Source organism: Rutilus rutilus (genome assembly GCF_951802725.1).
Source record: "Rutilus rutilus genome assembly, chromosome: 5".
NCBI classification, from domain to species: Eukaryota; Metazoa; Chordata; class Actinopteri; order Cypriniformes; family Leuciscidae; genus Rutilus; species Rutilus rutilus.
The window spans coordinates 3,585,970-3,600,900 of NC_140213.1; the positions used below are offsets into that span (position 1 = coordinate 3,585,970).

General features: G+C 38.0%; 2 protein-coding genes across 5 annotated transcripts in view; one reads left to right on the forward strand and one right to left on the reverse strand.

Moving 5' to 3' along the window:
- Positions 1-6,316: 6,316 nt before the first annotated feature.
- LOC311291070 (ATP-sensitive inward rectifier potassium channel 1-like) lies at positions 6,317-9,382 on the forward strand. Its single transcript, XM_084409941.1, has 2 exons — positions 6,317-6,521; positions 8,037-9,382. The coding sequence occupies exon 2, from the start codon at positions 8,050-8,052 to the stop codon at positions 9,166-9,168; it is 1,119 nt and encodes a 372-aa protein (XP_084266067.1). The 5' UTR covers positions 6,317-6,521; positions 8,037-8,049; the 3' UTR covers positions 9,169-9,382.
- Positions 9,383-11,077: 1,695 nt separating this feature from the next.
- fli1 (Fli-1 proto-oncogene, ETS transcription factor) overlaps positions 11,078-14,931 on the reverse strand; it is a 32,943-nt gene continuing 29,089 nt past the window's right edge. For all 4 annotated transcript variants that reach the window (XM_084408528.1, XM_084408527.1, XM_084408529.1 and 1 more), the window contains 2 exons: positions 14,447-14,494; positions 11,078-13,324 (listed from right to left, as the gene is read on the reverse strand). In XM_084408528.1, coding sequence (XP_084264654.1) covers positions 12,807-13,324; positions 14,447-14,494 — 566 coding nt within the window. In that variant the 3' untranslated portion in view covers positions 11,078-12,806. The remainder of the gene's footprint in view (positions 13,325-14,446; positions 14,495-14,931) is intronic.

The window sequence follows — 14,931 nt, forward strand, 5'->3', positions numbered from 1 at the left end:
TGACACTGAACGCCTTTTGTGAACCGTGCCAGGCTTTAAAAGGATAATTCACCCACATAATGAATATCCAGTCATGATTATGCTGTTATAGTTTTTGTTAATATTTTGATTCTATTTTATTCTTATATTTTCTTTTTCATTTTAATTATAGTTAAAGTTTTGGTAATTTTGTTTTCTGCTTTGACATTATTATTATTTATTGTTTTAGTTGCCTACTTCAGCTTGAAGGGGCTATACGTAATAATTTTAATGTATTCATGTTTTTATTTTTATTTTTTTATAACCAATGTGTGAACAGCTTGTAACGAAAATTAAATGAGACCAGTTAATGTAATACATTTTTTATTATTATTATTTTTTTATTATGGTTTTAGTTAACAATAATAACCTCATGTCGTTCCAAACCAAAGTTTATTTTCTTCTGTGGAGCAGGAATCAAACATATATGTAATGTGGAAGATTATATTTTGACAACTTTTTTTTCTGTCTATACAACAGAAGTCAATGGTCACCAACACTGTTAATTCATACAGGTCTGAAACGACATGAGGGCGAGTAAATGATGACAGAGTTCTCATTTTTGGTTAAACTATCACTTTAAGATATTTTCTTCACTTTACTGTAGGTGACAACACTACTAATGAATATTGTCATACTGTAGTGTTCAATAATCCAGTGCGCTTCACTCCCCCTCTGAGCTGAGTTTGATAATAAATCACACTGGACTGTTTCATTTTAGCTTGAAGTGCTGTTCAGCGCCCACATAAGAGAGTATAACACGAACGCTTGTCCTGTTATCAGAAGAGAGGATTAGTTTGTCGCATTAGCGGCGTGTTCAGCAGAGAATCCAGATATTACAGTTACATTCAGGACTGAGGTTTCATGTGCAACTCTGAAGTCTTGAAGCTGATTATTCATGAGGACAATGAACTAGCCAGCATCAATCGTGTGTGTGTTTGCTCAGCAGTGACACCTTTCAGAAAGTACCGGAATTGCAATGGTTCCATTTGCAGGTGCCATAAATATTCTTAAGAGGTGATGTTTCATGCAAGACATAGAGCAGAAAATCAGGCTTTTTCTCAGATGCTTTCCTTTCTTGAATTAAACAAGGAGCTGTTGGCAACTATACAGCCGCTGTTTGCCAAGCGTCCTTGGCCTTGCTTATACTGACAGCTTTCTGCTGGCCAGACACCAGCTCTGACTGCTGTAGTTTATCAAGCCAACCAAGCATCTGAACAGGTTCTGGCACATTAAAAAGTACTATGTATCTATTTTATGAACTCTTTGTACTCTCAGAAACTGAGTATTAATATAAAAAGAGGTGTGAAATGCAGAATCAGCGCAATGTATAAGAAGGAAGTGCCAATGGACCCTGTGGTGACTGACTGAGGTGCTGTTTTCTCCACGCTAAAGGAAGGTGAGTTGCAGTTTTTACCTCTGATTTTTCTATCCACGGCTTGAAATGCCAGATTTGTTCAAACTAAGTCAGGACAAAAAGCAATTTAAAGTAGTTCAGCTATACTCAAGCGAAGAAGAAGAAAAAGTAGTCAAATGCACTACAAGCTAGTCTAACAAAAGAAGCAAACTGCATTGTTATTTAAAATGAAATAGTACTGATGATAACATCATCAAACTACATATATTTTTAAATAAGCAATATGAGTGCTGCTCCAAATTAATCTGGATAATTTTTTAATCAATTCAATTGTAAAAGAGACTGGATATTTTAAGTTTCAAAGCTGTGTGCATGTTTTATTGAGACAATACATTTGAGAAAAAACATTAGGTTTTCTCTACAAATTCACACAAAAATATGTATGCACAATCCCACATTTGATATTCATTTTATTTGGATCTGAAGCTCAAACAGTGATAAATGCTGCTGACAAAGACAAAGTCATGGGTTTGCTTCCCTGGAAAGGCATGAACTGATGAAATGTAAACCTTGAATGCAATGTACGTTGCTTTAGATAAATGTGTCTCCCAAATCTGTCAGTGTTATGTATTTGTGCAGTATCAGTGCATAGTCCAGGATGGATAAATTCTTAAATCTTGAAGTTTGTGTGTTCGGTATGAAATGAGTTCTTGATGACACAAAGTTTGACTCATGCATGATTCCTCCCACCCTCTCCACCCCACAGCTAAAGGCCCTTCACGACACTGCAACACAATACTGTAGTCATTTGTTTAAAGGGATAGTTCACCAACAAATTCAATTATCCTATAATTTACTCACCCTTAAACCATTTTCATTTTTGGGTGAACTATCCCTTTAAGTCCACTAGCAAAACACCAAAATAAATGAAGGCATTATCATTCTTTCAATGACAGTTAAAGGCATGACTTGTTTCCTTGGATCCCCTTATGTCAGGTCAAGGTTGGTTTATGGAGTAATTCAGGTTTTTGCTGGTATTAGAGCGAACCATGTACCAATAGGAACCATGACTTTACAAAGAATGATACATTGGCCATGAATGATAATGATTTCCAGGACTTGAAGTAAATGATATACAAAACATATTATTAAAATTTTTAATAAAAAACTTAGCTTAACAATATGACTTTTGGCTCTCATTTTCGACCACCAACCGAGTGCTCACATTGTTCTTCGGACGGCTCGAAAGGCGACGATAACTATTTAGGAGTCAAAAAAGCAGGCAACAAAAGCAGAAAATATGAGTGGGAGCGTCGCCTGGAGCGTGTGACTCAATCGAGTCGTTCAATGGAACTAAGTCGGTCATTAACGTTCACACTTCAATAGTGAAATACCCCCTCAGCCACCTGGCACAGGTGATTATATCATTATGATCACAGAAGGGTGAAGAGAAACTTTACTTTGCCACCTCGACTCAGAGGGCAATGCTTCTGTGAATTATTCCAATGAGGGAAAAGTTCAAAAAGTCAGGCATTTTTTCCAGTTTAGAGTTTACAGTCCTTTCAGTGCTTAAGCTGGGAGGTTTTCATGAAAACGTGTTCTTCTCAGTCCTGACGGCAAGTTTTATGCATGAAAAGAAATGCATTTCCAAATAATTTGTGAAGTAAAACATCCAGGCCATAGAAACTCAGCATTTTCTAAATAGAGTAACAGGCGTATTGTTGTATGAAAACGGATTTGAAACTTTTCAACTGTTGCTGTTTACACAAATAAGTTCAGCAGAAAAGTCAGTGTGGAAAAACTTCTTTCTTGGATCAGTGATCTTGAATGGCGGCCTAAGGCAACATGTTGTGGTTTGGTATTATTGAAAAGCTTATTATGGATTTTCCATTGAAAGCTTTGCTTAGGTAAATTTGGTCTTCGGCATGTCAAAGCTCACGAAGGTATTGAACTGAATGAAGATTATAGCCGAATGACTGACAGGAGAATACGGTTTCGTGACCAGCTATTTGATTTCTTACAACGACTCATCGTACTAAGCGGCGGGTTACGTCATTATACGGGAAACACACTCCAGAATAGTGATTTAAACAACATCTGTGAACATCCAATGAATAATCTTTTAGGCTAAATAATATTTTGTCATTTGGTCACTGCCGGAGGTGAAAATTCTCCCAGTTCTTCCCAAAGTAATCCTTGTAACGAGACAGAATACTGATGTAAAAACAACCAAAAGTGTGGTAATGCTTCAGAAACATTTATCTGTGTTTATGCTGGAGGCGCTCTGAAATCTGAATAACCATTGCTTTAAATTGATTCAGTTAACTAGAAAACACAAGGCCAATTTGAAATCCAAATGAAATGAGCTGTGATGACATATGGAAGCTCACATTATAGTAATCAAAGCATTTTTGCATTGCTTTGAATATCGGTCTTTGCTAGTTTTATGATTAAAGGGATGGCTTACCATGGCATTCCAATCCTGTACGGCTTTCTTTAATCTTGTGTCGTGTGGTACACAAAAGAGGTACTTTGAGAAATGTATTTCTTATATATATCTACCATGAAGGTCAATGGTCACCAAAACATTCTTCAAAATTCGTTAGATGATGGAATTTTTGGGTGAACTATCTTTAATATGTATTTTTAACTGAATATCGCGAGTCTAATATTATTGTAACATAAATTTCATATTTTCATTTCTTAGAAACTTACATTTTAAAAACAATATTGCAAGTTATTTTGTCTATTTAGTTACAAACAACGGAGGAACAACTTTTGCGTGTCTTTTCACACCTGAAAGTCCAAAGGTCCAAACTAAAGTTCATGTTTTGATGCATTTTATACATTCGGTAAGTTTTGGTTTGGTTTCACATTGCAATTACGCGAGCGCACTAAAGAACGTTACGTGACGTGCTTGCGTCCTGTCGTCATCATCTATGTGGGCTGCATCTTGCCATTGATTGGTTTGTAAACGGACGTGCGTCTGACGTTAGCGTGTTGTCAATTTCGGCGGGTAACTTTCTATTGTCATGGATGCGATTCCCACAGGGCATTATTCAGAGCTAATACCCAAACCAGTATTGCGCCCCTTTCTTCCTTTGATTTATTTGATACTGCAATTGGAAACATTTGTTTTGCCCCTGGAGTCGTAAATGTTAACACAACTATTCGTTCATTATTTCAAAAAGTAATTGCAGGCCAAACTGCATTGTTTGTATTGTTGGAATAGACTGGTTGAAGGTTTGTTATGGAAGGCCATCTGGACTTTACCAAAAAAAAATTTATTGGTAAATAAAATAAAGGAAATAGGTTTCAAAATCTTACACAGGTACCCCATTGGCTGACACCTTGTTTCATTTATTTTGGCGTTGCGCTCATGTAAGAACATTTTGGAAAGATTTGTCTAGATTTATAATTGACAACATTGACCCCACTTTTTCTTTGTGTTTAGAAAATGTTATATTTGGTTTTCATAATCAAATAAAAGGAAAGAATACTATATTATACATTTAATTTTAATTTTTGCTAAATTCCATATACATAAATGTAAGTACAATAAAACCCAACCTCTGTTGAAATGCTGAAATGCTGAAATGCATGTATATATCAAGTCAAGTCAAGTCAAAGTTTATTTATATAGCACTTTTTAAAAACAACAAGTGTTTAACAAAGTGCTGTACACACATATCCTTTATCAATAATGCAATCAACCAACATAACTTAAAATAAAAGGAATAAAAAAATATATATATCAAGACTATCTTTCATTCCCACAATAAGAAAGCAATTAAAACTGTTTCTGTTTGTGAACCCTTTGATATTTTTCTATAATGTTTAGGTTACCTGTAATTTTGATTCGGATCAAACTGAAAAGTCCGAAAATCCGGACCAAACAAGGTAGGTGTGAAAGGGCCCAATTCAATTTAGAATCAGATTTAAGTGCTGGAACTAACTTTTGTATAACATAATACAATATGTAACTCTTAATCATATGATTTGATTGTATTAAACAACAAGTGAGGACTTCTAGGAAGCGATTTCATCATCAGTCCCTCATTTCAATGTCAAAGGACAGTATCAATGTCAGCAGACTTCAGTCTCTGTGGAAATGCTTTGAGTTCTCAGGTTGAAACCACCGTCATGTTTTACTCTCTGTCCAAAGAACAAAAGATCAGAGAATCACATTTCTGATCAGATTTGCTCTGCTAGAAGAAAGAGTGTGATTCTGAATATCTGAGAGACTTGATTAAACTCGAATGGAATGATTATTATTTGTTCTAGACTTTGAATCAGATCCGATGTGCAATACAAACGGGATCTCATTAATATTTGCCAAAATTCACAAGTAAAGGGTGTTTCTAGTGCACATATAGTTTTGCATGTTCGGATAGACACTAAAATGCACATAAAAAAAAACTTTATAATTTGCTAACAAATGAGAGTCCCTCATAACGGTTTTGTAATTTTCACTCTTTTAGTGTGTATCCAAATGTACAAAAATGCAAATACACACATCAGATATTCATCTATAGATCCCCGAAATCAAATCCTCTTTAGTTGCAGCAAAGCGTGACCTGTGACCTTTATGATTTGCAGCCTGGCTGGTGACCCGAAACATTCCCAGAATCCTGATTTATCACTGCACGCATCGCTTAATTAAACATGACCATCGCTGCTGATGAATATTTATGGTAAAGCAAAAAGTAGTGATTTTGTAGGGGTACCAGGGCACCCCCATCAAGCGTGACGGAGTGTGTACGTGTGTTGATGCCTACTTCGGTCTCGAGTATGCGAAAGTATGTCCCCCCCCCCTCATGCTTCCCTTGTGTAAAGCATTTGTGTGTATACACTCGCCGACTTGTGTATACATAAACACGGATGACTGTGTGAGTAGGAGGGAAGTCTAGAAAAGGGAAGAGTTGGGCATGAGTTGTCACAGACACCTGGATGGAAAGACAGAGAAAGAGAGAGTAGCGGAGTGTGAAACAGTTGAGGAGGGACACAGCTTATTAATGAGTAACACACATGTTCATTTCCAATTTCCTGCTTTAGCTCACATTTAAAAGAGAGGACAACAAGCAAGAGAGCCGCGACTGTAGCGACTGAAGAAGTTTGTGATTCGCACCTGGTCAGACTCCTCGAGGTAAGCTGAACATTTTTCTTACAGTACGTGTGTCTGGTCTGTAATGTAAATCTCTGCTCATCTGATGTGCGGTCTGGTTCAGTCATCAGCACCGATATTCCTCATGGTATTTTGGGAACATTAAATTCATAAATCTGCACAGCAGATGATTGGTGGTGGATGGGAACTGCGGGTTCCTCTGGCTGGGCTGAACACTTGCTATTCTGTGCTGTAATTGAGCTTCGGCACAGAGTTGATGTGTATTCTAATAGACTCTGCATTAAACATTAAGCACACTCCGGAGATGGAACAAATGGATCTGGAGCAAACCGAGCAGCACTCAGTCGCTCATAAACGACAGATAAGCGGAGATTACCCGTAGCTAACTGCCCTGAACACGCTGTCATGCGACGCCTGCGTTTATCAACGCTTTTGTTGTAATTAAGTACAAAGAAACATTCAGAATGTGTCAAGGGGAGTAAAATGATCGTGAATCAAAGCCTGCAGCGAAACACAGTCAGGTGTGAGACCAAATTCTTGCTTGAGTGCATGGATTCGCTTATTTATTCAACTAATTTGCACTTGTATGCATAGTTCATCTTTTTTTAATTGTGCTCATATTTTAAGGGGATCTTCGAACACCGGTTTGCAGGTGTGCCTTTTAAACAGCATTCACTGGAAATAAGTGACTTTGGAAAAACCTACCTAAACACTTAAATGAAACTATGATTACAGTAGCAGATAATTAATTAAGACTTATTTCCATGCGGTTCCTTACAAATGACTATGTTATGAACTCAAAACACTTCAGCAGTGTTGATTTCATTCTGCATAGAGTTCAGAGATTGGCTTTCGGCTAATTAATGATAACACACTCACTCATGCTTTGCTTCTTGCACTAAGCACAGCCTGGGAAATTATAGCTAGTTTCAAATGAACTCTAATACCCCCGGTTTCACAGACAAGGCTTAAGCCTGGACTAAAGACTAAAAGGCATGTTTGAGCTGTTTTAACTGAACGCAACTTGCATTGATATATCTTAAAATATGTCAGTGCCATTGTTTTGTCTCAAGATGCACATCAGTATTGCTTGTTTTTCTTTTATAGCACGTTTATAAAAGCTTAACTTAAACGTCCTAATTGAACTAAAACCTAATCCTGGCTTAACCTAAGACCTGTTTGTGAAACCAGGCCGTCCTGGAGAAAAAAAGTCACGAAGTGCAAAACTGAAAGGTGTTCTTGGGAATGTTATTTGAAATGATCCAGATTCAAAATAATTCTTTACTGTTTGCAAAATATGAAATCACCTCAGGTGTTCACATGCACGTATAGAGTATGTGGACGGATTGGGCTATCTTATCTCATGCATAACAATAGTGTTTATCCCTAAATACTCCAGTCTGTTGGACAACACGTTCTCTGTCCTCTTTGAAACGCTGTAGACTGGAGAGGATCACAATGAAGCCACAGTTCTGCTGTTTTGCATCAAATCTTGGTTTGATTCTAGTAACAAATATCGCTTGATTCTCTTCCCAGACAGATCCTGAAAATGACTCGCTCCGTGAGAGAGGTGTTGAAAGAGTACATGTCGGAGCGGAGGGTTCGCAAATATCGCCTGGTGACCAAAGATGGCCGCTGCAACATCGAGTTTGGCAACGTGATGCACAGAAACCGCTTCGCCTATGTGCTCGACATATGGACCACCTTCGTAGAGACCCGATGGCGCTTCGTCATCTTGCACTTCGTGGCGTCCTTCACCCTCAGCTGGTTCATCTTCGGCCTCATCTGGTACTGGATCGCCAGAGACAACGGTGATCTAACTTGGCAGAATCCAGCCAGTAACCACACGCCATGCGTCTATAGTGTGACCGACCTGACTTACGCTTTCCTCTTCTCGCTGGAGACCCAAACCACCATCGGTTACGGCAATCTGTACGTGACCAACGCCTGCACAGGAGCCGTGGCTCTGATCATAATTCAGAGTCTTATGGGTGCCATAATCAACTGCTTCTGGTGCGGTGTGGTTATGACAAAAATCGCCCTCCCCAAGAAGAGAGCCAAGACCATAACGTTCAGCGAATCCGCAGTTATCTGCCCTAAAAAAGGCACCCTTTGCCTCCAGATCCGCGTGGCCAACCTGCGCAAGACCCTGATGATCGGCAGTCAGGTTTACGGCAAGCTGCTGAGGACCACGATCACCCCTGAAGGCGAGACCATCATCATGGACCAGGTCAACATCGACTTCATGGTGGACGCCGGCAAGGACAACCTGTTTTTCGTCTGCCCTTTAACCCTCTACCACGTCATCGATAAAACCAGCCCGTTCTTCGACATGGCCGTAGACACTCTGCATCAGCAGGAGTTCGAGCTCGTGGTGTTTTTCGATGGCACGGCCGAGTCCACCAGCTCCTCCTGCCAGGTCAGGACTTCATACATCCCACAGGAGATCATGTGGGGATACGACTTTCTCCCTATCATTTCCCGCAGCAAAGAGGGAAAATACCGGGTGGACTTTTCCAACTTCACCAAAATGGTGCCCGTGCCGACGGCTCATTGCGCCTACTGCTATCACAACGAGGCAGGACACCATCACCACTCCATAAACGGCATCGATAACCAGGGCTTTGAGGTCATTGAAATTGAGCCGCCCAACAGCACCAAAATGTAAAACTTTTTGCCTGACATGTACTGTATGTATTGCACAGAGCAACATTGCGAGGTCAGCATCTTGCACTATACAAGAGGCACTGGACACAAAAGCTTTTTGTCTCTCAAAGCGAGGACAAGAAGCAAGACAAGTGTTTTTATCTCTTGAAATACCCCTTATTTGAAGAAAAACTGCAAAATGATGTCTTGACTGAATAAAACCCCTATTGCAGTCCATTTCTTTTATGATTATTGTATCGCTTATTTTAGAGCGACTGGCATTCAAAACCGCATCAAGCAAACAATATTTTTGTATCTTTGTTCTGACAATATCGAACATATAAAAGTGTGAATGCTTCTGTTACAGGGTCAGTGTCTCGGGAATGAGAGTATTAACTGCAAGTTCATTAATACGAGATTGACTTTTATTACTCCTCTCTGTATATAAAAGTCTAAGATGAATTGATTTCAAATACCAATTAACCAGCAGATGCATCTATGCTCTGAATCACTCTGGGATGGTGTGTTCCTTTGTAAATTAATAGATATTGTTAATATTGTATTATTGAATTTGTAAATGCCATTTGTACTTTGTAAATATATATATTTTTTTTATAATAAAAAAAGATCATAATTATTGGAGTTGGTGTGTAAATTCATTAAAATGTCATTAAAACCAATCTACATTTTTCTGCTAAAACTAACCACATGGGGGCGTACAAGACAAAGCTATAGTTGACAACTCTTGGTCTTTTGAATCCACAGTGCTGGATCAACATGATATCCATTCTCAGTCCCAGGCTCATAGATAACAGCGCCCTGAAGTGTATCAAACACAGCCAAACAAAGCAGTCGGCGTCACAGCTTTGCCCTAAGCAGCGATGAGTACTTGGAAATTTGTATAGCTCATAAAGCATAAGCATGTAGTGTTGTGCGTAAGAAAGGGTGGTGCGTGATAGATCTCTGTTGTCTGAAGCTGTGGCCCGCTGACTCACTACATGACACATCAAATAATAAAGAGCCTTTAAGATATATTAGATGTGGGATGAAGATAATACCCTGAAGAGCGCTCACTGCCAAACACTTAGAATTAATATATCTTACCTTAGACTATCCATATGTGTGTGCGATCCTTTAGCACTGATATTACGTCAGATAGAGTAATAGAGTATAAGTATTTGGCATGCTCTCCGAGGGGAGGAATTTGGTCCGGACCCAGAGTACTTCCCTCGAATCCCTGGCTGGGTTAGGAACCAAACGAGAGTAAGGATTCGGGGTCACGGAGGGATGCAGGAACACAGGTGAGTCGGCTGTGTGTATATGTAGGCCTCCTCACGTGTCCCTCACGTAATTTGCTACTAAAAATCATTAATACTCAGCAGATTTAATGTGCAATCATGGTCCCCAGATGTGCTCATGATGGTTTATGATCACTCAGTACTGGATTAGATGAAATATCATGTGGTCTAGACCTTAAGATTGATTCATGAACAGCAATTATGTTGAAGTCAGACACAGATTTTCCTGTTGGTCCGTTTGCAAGGGTGATTTAATATTTGATTAAATACGGTTGAGAAAAATATGACTATTTTTTATGTGATCATACCATTACATGTTTAGTTTAGCGGTTTAGAACATCACCCTTTTAACAAATTCAATCAAAATATCACTATATTTGGTTACATTTTATTTGAAGGTGACGTAGTTTCATTGTACTTATTTGAATAAGTATGTACTTACTGTAGAGTTGCAGTTAGTGTTTGGTTTAGGGTTAGTTATTTGTAATTATGCATAATTTACTGTTATGACTATAGTAAGCACATGTAGTAATGTGTAACTACGTCACCTTAAAATCACCTTAAATAATACCCTATTTTTTTTTTTTTCTTCAACTGATGCATTGGTCAAATGACACACAAAAGGTTATATGGAGAGATTTTTAATGTAAAAACATTTATTTTGTCACATTTTATCTATTCAACAGACCCTTTTACAAAAGGTAATACTTAATACATTGCAGAAACAACAAAATTAACAAAAAAAAAAAAAAAGATTAATTGCAATATTTCATATATATATATTTATATAGCAATAAATTTAATATCCAAATACTTGCATATATAAAATAGCACAATTCCTTCATATCTGAGAGTGATGAACAGTTGGGAATTTCCGATCATCTTTTGTCTTAATGCTACAAAACACACAAGGGTAAACGCTTGTGTGAAACTAACACTGTCCGAACACTTTTTTTTAGGCACATACGTTTGCCAGTAATACGATTTGGCATTGAGGGTTTATTATGGCACTTCGGAAAACCGATTGTCTCCAAGCATGTTTTGGTAAGGCATTTGCTTCTAGTGAATAAAAATATTAACTACATATCAAAATAACTTTCTTATTGTCATGGCAGCACACCAAGAACTTTAGAAAATGCATTTTCTGAAAAATACAAGAGAACATTCATAAACTTATTGCCCATATGTACAGATACAAAACACCTACGTAGTTCAAACTACCTTCAGTAACTGATAAAAAAAGTTTGCATTTTGACCGAGGTCAACTCGTATTAACGTATGATTCTTAACACTGTCACATATGAAAATAGCTCTGCATAATTTATACAGTAAGATGCTTTTAATGCCTAGTTGACCTTTGATCAAAAAAAAAAAGAAATACTAGCAAATAGGTCTGACAAACGCACAGCGTTCGCGAATCTCTGGTTTCAACGTCTTGTGCTGCTGTTTTAACTGTTATTTCGTTTTCTTTTCTTTCAAAGAGGTACTTTGCATGATGCCCACATTCAGCGATCCAAGAATCTAGTCAGGACTTTTAAGGCATATAGGAATGCAAACAAATCTCATGTGAGTTTAACACTTTGGCTGTTTTGAGATGAAAACGAGTGGATTGTCACTGAGGAGGCACACGGGGACTTCAGAAATGTGAAGCAGGTTTCGATCCATTTCACATCAACACCGTCTTCTTCATCAGCATAGAGGAGTGCTAAAGATGAGTAAGTGAGTTTAGCTTGAGCCAGCTAGCCTGAGAAGCTCCTAAAAAACAATCAGGCGCCACGTCCTCCAGCGAGGAGGATAAATGGCGGCTGAATGCCAATATTTGTTCCAGTTGCCAGATTTGCTTTAGAAAAGAGAGTTTCAGTCACAACTTACAAAAAGATAAATTCATGTAACCAAGTTGGGTTTAGATAAAATCCAAAAGGGAAAGCAGGGACTAGGTCCAAAAATATAAACACTCGGTTCACAATTGCATTAACACACAGGGTGAGTTTACAGTGATTCGTTTTTTCGGTCGGTCGATCGTTCGTTCGCCGACTTATACATAATAGAGGTGGTCTTTATTTGGTAGAAAGGGACTCTGGCCCATCGGTGCAGCTTTCGGGTGTGGAAAAAGGCACGAGAAACATGCGCAAACTCTCCAAAACAAACACCAACCCAAGTCCTTTGAATAAGTAGTACTCCATTTTGAAGAGGATCAGCCACTTTTGGTCCATTTTGTCTTTACCTTCTCTGTCTTTCAACTTCTGCTTCCTTGTACAAACGTTTCGGCCCAAATCCCTCCCTTTCCAGCTTCCTTGTTTGTCTTCACTCCGAGTGCAGTTCAAGTTTTGGCATTCGGGGAGCGGGTGAGAGGTGAGGGGCTTTAGTAGTAACTGCCTAGGTGAGAATTGGTATGACGTGGCATGCCGGGATTGGGATAGATCCCACCTGTCGGAGAGCTCCAGTATGGGGTGGTGGGCCCGAAGAAATTGGAGGACGTGACGGGCATGGACGGAGGATGGGGCGAAACGAAGTTGACCTTCTGCTGGTGAGCGTGGTAGCTGGGCACGTAGGGCAGGTCGGTGGGGTACTTGTACATGGTGGACTCGGTGGGATGGGGCTGCAAGGCCTGAGCGATGCCGTGGAAGTCAAACTTGTAGGCGTAACGCTTGCCGTGCACTTTGGTCATGATGTTCTTGTCGTAGTAGTAGCGCAGGGCTCGGCTGAGTTTGTCGTAGTTCATGTTGGGTTTACTCTTGCGCTCCCCCCAGCGACGCGCCACTTCGTCGGGGTCCGTCATCTTGAACTCTCCGTTGGTTCCCTCCCAGGTGATGCAGCCGGCGTTGGCGCTGTCAGAGAGAAGCTCGAGCAGGAACTGCCACAGCTGGATCTGACCCGAACCTGGACAACCACACCAAGAGGGAATTTTACCAGACATGCATGTGATAATATCGCCACCGTTATGGGTGTTGTTTATATATACATATACATAAACACTGTCAGAAATAGGGGTACAGTAGGAGTCCATTTCTGTCCCCCAAGGTACAATCTACACTAACGTACCCCACAGGGCTTATTATTGGAACATATATGTACCTTTTTGAGGGTCAAAAAGCATTAAAAGGTACATATATGTACGGTTTATTTTAAAGGTTAAGGTACAATATTGTACCCTTGAGGGTACAGCCCCAGTGACAAGCCATTGTACCCCTAAAGGTACAATTATGTACTTTATTTTCTGAGAGTATATATATATATATACACAAATACAATTAAATTAATTGTCAATAAAACAAAGATTATTCGAGTACGTTTTAGTAGAAAATACAATTTTACTACTTTCTCAAAATTTCACATTTAATTAATTATTAAAATAATGCAATTATTTGAGAAATTTAATAGCAATTTTTAAGCACTGTTGTTTTTACTATCACTGATTTGCTATTATAGCTTTTAATATTATGAAATACATTTTTTATATTTTAATTCTAATCTTAATTAAGTTTTAGTAATTTTGTTGTGTTTTTTTACTTTTTAACTATGTATGTATAGTTCTTATTAATCTTTATTTTATTTACATTTTCAGTTTGAGTTAAACTAAAAAAATGGGAAATGATGCTTTGGCAAATAGCTGAAATAATATAAATTGATTATTTTATTTCAGTTAACATTTTTAACAGTTAACGCTGTTTTAAATCATGTAACGGATATAATATAATATAATATTATTGCTCACTGTTTGATCATGTTAGTTAGACCTTTTTTGTAAAGTGTTACCAAAATTATTTTATTATTTTAGTTTTAGTTTTAAATTTATTTAGACCAAATAATATAGAATTTTAGAAAAGCAGAGAAATAGTATAGAATCAACCGTTTCTTAATTACTGGCCGTAACAAGAAAATAATCTGTACTGGCCAGAATTTTGATAAAATATGAATATTTTAATGCAATAAGTTTCTAAAATGAGCTGTTTTTCTAAAAAGTACAACGTAAAAAAGTACAGTGAGTTTTCCTGTTGTTACCTGGGTTGGCAAGTCGACTGCTGGTGGGTCCTAATATCTGGTAAGGGTCTGAAAAGAAAGAGAAATTAATCTGGATATGACCTTTGAAATGAATAGTTGAAAAATTCCACAATTTTAATTGGATATCCAGTAGCTGAACTGAAGAAGAACGGTACTAGCAACAAAAGGGACATGACTTCAATTCCCAGAAAATGAATATATACTCCATTTTGGCTGCCACTTGTTAAATACATACAGGTGAAACTCGAAAAATTAGAATATCGTGCAAAAGTTCATTTATTTCAGTAAATCAACTTAAAAGGTGAAATTAATATATAGAGAATTACATGCAAAGTGAGATATTTCAAGCCTTTATTTGTTATAATTATGGCTTATGAACATTTTCAAAATTTCTGAGATTTTGAATTTGGGGTTTTCATAAGCTGTAAGCCATAATTGGCAAATAAAGGCTTGAAATATCTCACTTTGCATGTAATGAGTCTATA

What these genes read in the sequence shown, in the direction of transcription:
- LOC311291070 (XM_084409941.1), top strand. Translation starts at nt 8,050, where the DNA reads ATGACTCGCTCCGTGAGAGAGGTGTTGAAAGAGTACATGTCGGAGCGG.